This window comes from Nicotiana tabacum, chromosome 17, assembly GCF_000715075.1.
Source record: "Nicotiana tabacum cultivar K326 chromosome 17, ASM71507v2, whole genome shotgun sequence".
NCBI classification, from domain to species: Eukaryota; Viridiplantae; Streptophyta; class Magnoliopsida; order Solanales; family Solanaceae; genus Nicotiana; species Nicotiana tabacum.
The window spans coordinates 133407419-133417345 of NC_134096.1; the positions used below are offsets into that span (position 1 = coordinate 133407419).

The 9927-nt window shown below is 37.7% G+C and overlaps 1 protein-coding gene across 1 annotated transcript; it reads left to right on the forward strand.

Moving 5' to 3' along the window:
- Window positions 1-2209: 2209 nt before the first annotated feature.
- Window positions 2210-2950, forward strand: LOC142172121 (uncharacterized). Its single transcript, XM_075235897.1, has 3 exons — window positions 2210-2503; window positions 2612-2765; window positions 2823-2950. The coding sequence occupies exons 1-3, from the start codon at window positions 2210-2212 to the stop codon at window positions 2948-2950; spliced, it is 576 nt and encodes a 191-aa protein (XP_075091998.1).
- Window positions 2951-9927: the final 6977 nt, after the last annotated feature.

The following is a 9927-nucleotide window of genomic DNA, read 5'->3' on the forward strand; positions in this document are numbered from 1 at the left end:
AATTAAGTAAAAAACCCCGTTATAATGGTATACTCCTATATAAGTGCCTAGTCCTCATTTGTAGTGGCATCAGATGATTATTGAAATATACACAATTATTCTTTACTTTATAAGGTTCTAACCGCAATTCTAGGAGTGATTATCAATCCATTTCATATTTTCTTTCATTGCCAATTATTTTTCATTATTTGTTTTATTCTTTAAATTATTGAGAAAGTGAAGTAAATCTTGGTTATCAGTAACCTGATTTCTTCTTGATATTGACTTTGACCGAGAAATCTATTTTTGGGTTAAATATATTGGTTCTATTACAGTGAATCTGATAATCTGTTCACTTTTCAAACTTCATTCTTAACGACCAACAATGTCAACCGCTAACGAGAACAACCAGCAGAATCAACAAGGTGAAACTCCACCACATCACACACCCACGGGATCACCTCGGCAATCCCCGTGAAAGTTCACCTGAAAGGTCTGCTTTGTGCACTGATGGTCAACTTGGAAGCGATCAAACCGTTGAGTAGGATGCTCTGAAACAATTGATTGCAGAACATGTGAACGATGCACTGCAGGCTTTTGTTAGAGGATTACCCAACGTAGCACAAACACCTTCACCAGTTAATACAACAACTTTGGAGAACCTTCGTTCGAGACTTGATAACTCTGGAAGTGGAGAAATTTCCAATGAATCTCGCGATGGAGGATCGAGTACACCAAATAATTATAGTTTACAAAGTTTAGTACTAACTTAGCAGAAATAACTGAAGGAGCAAAACGAGCGTATATAGCAAATACCTAGCGTACCTCCCGTGATCAAAAGTGTGGATATTGACATGTATTCACAACAACCCTGGAAGCCAAGTGCATCACCCTTGCCGATTCCCAAAAGGTTTAAAATGCATGATATTCCCCAATATAATGGGACGCCTGACCCCCGAGATCACGTAACCGCATTCACTACCGGCGTGAAAGGCAACGATTTAACCGAGCAGGAAATTGAATCAGTTTTGGTTAAAAAGTTTGGCGAAACTTTAACAAAATGAGCGTTAACATGGTATTCTCTCTTATCTGAAAATTTTATTGATTCTTTTGCTGAGCTTGCAAATTCATTTATAAAAGCACATTCGATGGCTCAAAAAATTGAGAAAAGGATGGAAGACATCTTCAAAGTTAAACAAGGGAGTACAAAATTGCTCAGGGAATTCGTAGATAGATTCCAATGAGAGAGGATGATGCTGCCGCGAGTACCTGATAACTGGGCAGATATGGCATTCGCGAGCAATTTGAATGAGAAAAGTTTAGAAGCCACGAGAAGGACGAAAGAAATTTTGCGAGAATTTCCTATAACAACTTGGAATGATGTATACAATCGATACAACACGAAGATGCGGATAGAAGAAGATACGGTTGCACAGTCAAGGGTTGACGAAAGACCAGGTTTGAGACGCTCAAAATCAGAGAGAAGGTCCGGTTAAAATAGGTACGAGCCTTACATGGGACCCGCGGGGCGAGATTCTCGATCTAAACAAGAGAATGCACGATTTGATTCAAGACCAAGGCAAAAAGACGCAAGTTCTTCATCCAGGTTCAAAAAGGAGCAGGATGCCCAAAGCAATGATTCTGATACTCAAGCAAGAATAGGGGATTATAAATTTAACATTAGCACCTCTTAACTGGCGGTTGTTCTAAGAGGGATGGGAGATAAGGTGCGATAGCCGAAAGAAATGAGATCAGATCCAAATAAAAGGAACCCGGATTTCTGGTGCGAGTTTCATAATGATCATGGCCATAGAACAGAAGATTGCAGGCTTTTACAAGGAGAGGTTGAACATTTATTGAAGCAAGGTTATCTTACTGATCTGTTCAGTGAGAAAGGGAGACAATCATACATGAAGAACAAACAATACCCCCCCCAAGCCTCCATCACCAAAGAGAACAATCAACGTCATAGCCAGAGGAGATGAGGTCAATAGAGTGACATACACAGCCATAAAAAAGACATCAAAAGTTACTGTCACTAACGGAAAGTGAGTTCGCCAAGCTTGGATGGTGACAGTATAACGTTTGACGATGAAGACGCGGACGACTTGATGATTCCTCACAACGATGCACATGTAATATCTTTACTTGTACATGAACTAATGTAAAATGAGTTTTGATTGGCCCAGGTAGCTCAGTGAACATCATTTTACTGAGGGTGGTAAATTAAATGCAAGCTAATGATAAGGTCATACTAAAGGCACGGTCTTTATCTAGATTTGATAATTCAAGCATTCTTACCAAAGGGGAAGTTATACTGGCCACATTTGCAGAAAGAGTCATCACAGATATGAAGTTCCAAGTAATAGACGCGGACATGGCCTATAATATAATCTTGGAAAGACCATTGATTCATGATATGGATGTTGTCTCATCCACGTTGCATCAAGTTCTCAAATTCCCTTCACAGTGGGGAATCAAGCAAATCCGGGGAAATCAACGGGCTTCACGAAGTATTAATTCAGTAGTGATTGCAAACACAACAACCAACGATGCATATGCGAAATAACAATTAAAGAGTTCAGTTGAGGACACTATTGTTCATGCTTAAACTGAAAACACACAAAGGCAGACTGATGTTGACTCAAGACCTGATGTGATTCAAAAGCCAGAGAAAAATGAGATCATTAAAACAACCACGGAGGAGCTCAAAGTTGTAATACTATTTGTCCACTGGCCAGACAGAAAAGTTTACATCGGAGCAAATTTGAGGCCAGAAATGAAAGGTAAGTTAATTGAATTTTTACATGCTAACGTAAATTGCTTTGCATGGTCGTATTCAGATATGACAGGTATACTACCAAAGGTGATGACTCATAAGCTAAATGAGGATCCATTACACCCACCTGTCAAGCAAATAAAAAGGAAGCAAGGGGCCTTCAAAAATCAAGTGATCCAGGATGAAGTATAAAAACTTTTGAAAATTGGTTCAATACGAGAGGTAAAATACCCTGATTGGTTAGCTAATACTATTGTGGTTCCAAAAAAGAATGGAAAATGGCAAGTCTGTGTAGATTATACTGATTTAAATAAGGTTTGTCCTAAAGGTTCATTTCTTTTACCACATATAGATCAATTAATTGATTCTACCGCAGGTCGTGAGCTTTTAAGTTTTTTAGATGCATATTCTAGTTACAACCAGATAAAAATGGATCATCTATATGAGGAGAAAACTTCGTTTATCACATACAGGGGGACTTACTGCTACAAAGTCATGCCGTTTGGCTTGAAAAATGCTGCAGCCACATATCAGAGATTGATGACCAAAATATTTCAAGAACACCTGGGAAAAACTATGGAAGTCTACATAGACGATATGCTGGTCAAGTCAACACAGGCGGGGGATCATTTTCAACATTTGTCTGAGATCTTTGAAATTTTTCGCGAGTATAACATGAAGTTAAACCCGGAAAAGTGCACTTTTGGCGTGGCTTCAGGTAAATTTTTAGGTTTTCTTATTTCTAACAGAGGTACTGAAGTAAATCCTGCACAGATCAAAGATATTGAAGAAATACCAGATATACTCACGAGCAAGAAAGAAGTACAAAGATTAACGGGCAGAATAACAGCTCTGGGGAGGTTTATATCAAAGTCGTCAGAAAAAAGTCTTAAATTTTTTTCAGTGTTGAGAAAGCAAAATCAGTTTGAGTGGACTGACGAGTGTCAACAAGCTCTGAAGGACTTAAAGATGTATCTATCAAATCCACCTCTGTTAGCAAAACCAAAAGACGGAGAAAGGTTGCTCATTTATCTCGCTGTGTCAGAAGTAGCGGTAAGTGCGATATTGGTACGTGAAGATAAAGGTAAACAATCTCCAATTTACTATGTTAGTAAGTCATTACTAGATGCTGAGACACAGTATCATCATCTAGAAAAACTTGCTTTAACTTTAATTATGGCATCGAGAAAGTTACGACCTTACTTTCAATTTTATCCTATTTCTGTTATAACTATTTTCCCACTAAGAAACATATTGCATAAACATGAATTATCAGATAGATTAGCTAATGGGAAATAAAACTCAGTGAATATGATATTATATATCAGCCTAGAACTACAATAAAATCACATGTATTAGCATATTTTAGTCCGAACCTAGTTCCTGAAGCAGAAAAAGAGCTACAAGTATTTACCAGAGCTAATCTGGGAACTTGGACCCTATTTACTAATGGTTCTTCAAATGTTAAAAGAGCAGGTTTGGGTATTGTTCTAATTCCACCCCCGGGAGAAGTCATAAGACAAGCAATAAAATATTACCCAATTAGTAACAATGAGGCAGAGTATTGAAGTTGTGATTGCAGGTTTGGAACTAGCACGAGAGCTTGGTATTAAACAAATTGTGATCAAAAGTGACTCGCAGCTGGTAGTCAATCAAATGCAGGGGACTTACGTGGCAAGAGAGACACAAATGCAGCAATACCTCGAAAAGGTACGAGAATTACTTAGACAATTTCATACATGGAAAGTTGTGCAAATACCTAAAGAGAAAAATGTAAAAGCAGACGACGCTGGCAAATCTCGCGTCTGTTGCTGATGCAACAAATGCAGAAAATGCTGTTGTGGTAAATTTCAATAATTTAAATAATTCAATAATTCATTCAGCACTCGACTAAACCAAGAGTAAGGTAAATTTCAATAATTTAAATTGGTATTGGAGAAACGAATTTGTGAACTTTTTGCAGTATGGTATCTTGCATGAGGATAAAAAAAAATCCCAATTGCTACGGTTGAAAGCTGCTCAATATTGCTTAATTCACGAAAATTTATATCGTAAAATATTTTGTGGACCTTTAGCATGGTACCTTGTCACAAACGGAATATGTAATGAGATAAGTACATGAGGGGCATTGTGGAAATCATGAAGGGGAAAGATCGTTGGTGAAGACATTAATAAAGGCCGGATATTATATGCCAAAAATGGAAGAAGAAGCAGAAAACGTTGTAGCAGGTACGATAAATGCCAACGATATGCCAATAATATACATCGATCGGCGGAATTATTGCATTTAGTCATATCACCATAGCCCTTCATGAAATAGGGGATGGACATCGTAGGGTCTTTGCCTCAAGTTAAGGGAAAGGTACGATTCTTGTTAATTCTCATGGATTATTTCTCAAATGGGTAGAAGCAGGTGCCTTTAAACATGTGCGAGAAAAGGAAGTTATAGATTTTATTTGGAGAAATATTATATGTCAATTTGGAGTTCCAAAGGAGATCATCTGTGAAAATGGCCCACAATTCATAGGTGCGAAAGTCACTGATTTCTTCCAAAGTTGGCAGATTAAACGAATCAATTATGCACCTTATTACCCAGTGGCTAACGGACAAGCTGAGTTGACAAATAAGGTTATCATCAACAACTTAAAAAAGCGATTGGAAGAATCAAAAGGCAAATGGCCAGAAGTTCTACCAGGTGTGCTATAGGCTTACCGAACAACGACGAAAACTAGTACAGGCGAGACCCCATTTTCACTTGTGTACGTAATGGAAGCTTTAATTCTGGTAGAGATAGGCGAACCAAGCATGAGGTACACACATACCACATGTACATACATACCATTAAAGCAATGAATGAGGAAGAGCTACGAGTAAATTTGGATTTGGCAGAAGAAAGGAGGGAAGCAACACTAATTCAGATGGCAGCTTAAAAGCAGATGCTTGAACGATACTATAACAGAAAATCTAACTTGAGGTACTTCAAGATTGGATACTTCGTCCTCAAAAAAGTATTCCGGTCAACAAAAGCATTAAACGCAGGGAAGTTAAGTCCAAATTGGGAAGACCCATATAGGGTTAGCTGGAAAAATAAGTGTACGAGTTGGAAACCATGGATGGCAGGTGTTACCATTGCATTGGAATGCAGTCCATTTGAAGAAGTATTACTTCTAAATGAAGTTAGTACCCACAGTCAAGTATCACGCAAGTTCGATTTTATTTTGTTCATTTGGATTTTACTAACCATTTTAAATGATAGGAAAAAAGCTCACCTGCACCAAATGATGATATTAGACCCGAAAGGCACGCAGAATACTGAAGTAATCCCTGTCTAGGTTACAACTTTTCTGATGGAAAAATGGTTATGCAGTCATCATCTAAAAGATTATCTCCGAGTCCCGTATGTATTTCCCTTTTCAGAAAAAGGACTAAAAGAAAGGAGTTGATCCAGTGTTCGAGATTTCATGCTTCAATGCTCCAACACTTGGGGACTATGCATATAGAAGGTTACACAAGGAAATAAGATGTATACCAAGAGCATAGTTCAGCCTTGAAGAAACCCTTGAAGAAAAATTTTCAGAAATTTTCAAAGGTGTTCAAACTCGCAAAAAGGATGCAAGATATTCCCACGAGCTTCTAGGTTAATGCCATAAATTTAGTCGCGGGAGGATACCTGAATTTGTAAACCTGCTATAAAACTTTCTTAAATTACTTCTTGTTTCATATCTTTGCACTAATATGAATATGAGGCGCCATCTTCATCAGTGTTGTTATTATAAAAGGTCCCTCTTTTATAAAAACCCCTGCATATTGAAGTCACTGTGTACTAAAGCATTTTAAGTGCAAGAATAAGCTCAAAAAATCAAAGAGCAGAAAGCATAATATGCAGCAAAATTAAAAAAAGATATTTATATCATCACCCCAAAAATAAGGGTGGTAAATCTTCCAAAAATTATCCAAAAACACAAGAGAATTCCAACAAAAACCCAGAAAACAAACACTTTCAACGAAAAGTTAGGAAGGGAAGAACTAGGGAGCATCATCCACGGGAGAAAAAGGATTAACTTGAGAAGAAGAGGTTTGAACATCGACTTCACTAGGAGTAAGTCAATCACCATCACCCTTGGAACCTTCGTCCTTGGGTGTAGAGAAGCCTTGACGATGCTGAGTTTGTTCAATCGTATATGTAGCCTTTGTAATCTCAACATTAAGGTCAAAACCCTTCTGGCTAACTTCAGTTAATGTAACGACCCAGCCGGTCGTTACGAATATTTTAACCCCGATCCCCTAAATTTTGTTTCCTCAATGCTATATCGTGGTGTTGTAACTTTTCGGGGTGTTTGGTTTTAGGATTCAGAGTGAAATGGGACACATAGTTCTTAAGTTAGAGGCTTAAGTTGAAAAAGTTGACCGGATGTTGACTTATGTGTAAACGACCCCGGAATAGAGTATTGATGATTCCAATGGATCCATATTGTAAGGCCCCATAAATAATTTCTAATGATTTAAGATTTTAAAGCGCGCCAACGGTATTTGGGAATAACGTATTTGAGTATTAAAGGAGACCTATGGGATAGAGCAACATCATGTTGAATTGATAATGTATATTTAAGGTGTGTTGGAATATACTAAGGAGTTTTGGGAATGGCAAGAACTTGTGTGAAACAAGTTGGACACATTAAGTGGAAAGGATGTTTCAATTAGCACAAGACCCGACTTCAAATGAATAGAACTCCCTCAATATAATGACTTAGGTGATGATATACCTATCAAATTAAATCCCTTTGAGTCTATTTTCCAACGCATTAAACCTTTCATCATTTGGATATGTATAGAGAGAGTTATGGCCATTTTACTGGACCTGTGTCATATGCGCTCCCAGATGCGCGACCGCGCATATTTGAGAGTTTCTGCCTCAGGTGCGCGGCTAGATGCGAGGCCACTTGCCCAGGGGCACGGCCGCGTACGTAGAAGCCCATTAAATAACCCCAAGGATGGGTAGAGAGAGGGGCTAAGTCATTTCTTCAAGACTAGAGCTTTCTCTCCACCACCCATCCGGCCAAGGCTTCAAATACACATCTAAGGTGAGTTTTTAAGTGTGTTTTTATGATGATTTCACTTCTCAATCACTAGTTACAACAAAGTATTGGATTCCATAGGATTTCTTCAAAATCTCACGAACACCCCAAAAATTGACTTTCAAGATTTGGTCTACAAGAGGTAATCTTTCACCCTTAAACCTACATGCATGGATTGTTAGTGAATAAATAAGCAAGGAATAAGTACTAGCACTTATGAGATGGTGATTGGAAGCTATAAATACTTAAACTAGATTATTGGGTGTGGTAGAGATTTTGTAATGAGTTAATTGGTAAGATTTGGTAGGTGTGAGTTCATTGATGATTATAATGGTGCTAAGAAGGTAGTTAGTGGACAAAATATGTTGTAGTATCTCTTGTTGGTGGTAAGGAGGTATTGTTGGAGGAAGAAACACCATTACTAGAGGTAGTTGAATGCTATGCACTCTAGGTGTTTGATAAAATGCCAAAATGACCAAAAACCTGGAAATATTTACTAATATTGGTCCAATTGAATTATGTTGATATAGATTGAAGTTGTAAGAGTAGTTTGTGGTTTTAATATCGCTAAAGAGCTCCATCAAGGTATGTTGGCTAAACTTTCTCTCTTAGAATCGAATTCCATAATGTTCCCGTGAGTTTCAAAGTATAGGTTGCGTATTAAAAATGTTGTGGCTTTGAATCCTATTTCAAATGAAAGCTAGTATGCCAAATCGCATGAGAAAATCTCAATATGCTTAAGACTCTTAATTGCTCATATGTGTACCTAAAGTCTTGATTGGAAATGTCTTATTGTTGATAATCTATCAAGATGGTTGGAAGTGAAATAAGTGAATTGGGGATATAAAGCGTGGCCAACGTGCCAAGAGTGAAAGTTATACTTGTGGCCAATGGTGCCAATGAAGTGAGATGATGTGATAAAGAATACGAAATGAGCCTCCACTCAACTGTTTTAAAATGACTTCGAAAATAAAATTGCCTAAAAGTTTTTCTACTCAAGTCATGCCATATGTGTCTGTTTTAATAAATACTATGATTTGTGAGTATGTATTTTGCATTCTTACATATTCGTGAGTGGAAATTGTGTATTTTGTGCATCAATTGCCAATTATTTTACTCCATTTGTCGGAAAGAAATCTATTGTGCTTAAATTGTTCATTTCTAATGAACTTAAAGTTGTCATTTCCATAATATTCTATATATTGATATTTGATGGTGATCTTTGAAATTGAAAGATGCGAAAATGTGGAATATGAAATATGGCCACCGTGCCAGGAATAAAAAATCTTGTGAATGGCCAAATGAGCCAAGGGAATGTTGTTATTGTGAGTGATTGGAAATACAAATGAGAATTTATACAAAGTGAAAGATGTTGAGGTGAGTACAATTGTATTTATTTTACCTTTGTAAATCAAATCAAAAATGTTTTTGGGAGCATCATTAGCAAAATCAAGGAAGGGTGGGTCATAAGGCCCACACCTGAAAATACACGTGCCGGTGTAGGGGTGGATTGTGATTATTCCCCTTATTTGGGATGAAATTGGATCCTTTGGGAAATTGTGATATTATTCCCCTTAATTAGGATGAAACTGGAACCTTTATGGATTGGAAAAGTCAACCCACACGGCATATGTGGGAAGGCGGCCTAGCTGATCGGGTGGAGATCAGACGCCATATTGTGCATATGGTGGTACTACTCTTGGTAACAACTTTCTTTCGCATCACATGTCAAACCACATTGTTTGTGGGTAGATGGCCTAGCCGATCCGGCGTGATCGAACTCCGTGCTAATAAAGACGGTGGTATATCGGTGCTAATGATCTTCCAACCAAAAATTGTAAATGAAGTTCATATTTTGAAAATTATTATGTTTTTCACTGGATATTTGGATATTGTGGATGGTGACTGGGTGTTTCTATGTGTTGCATTTTCTTATGTGGGTATTTTATTTTGGAAGAGAACTTTTAGCTATACATACCAGTGCTATTCGACGGTACTAACGTCCCTTTTGTCGGGGGCGCTGCATCTTTAATGGATGCAGGTGGTTCTACAATAGGCAGCATTGATCAATGATCGCAGTACACTCTTTCAACT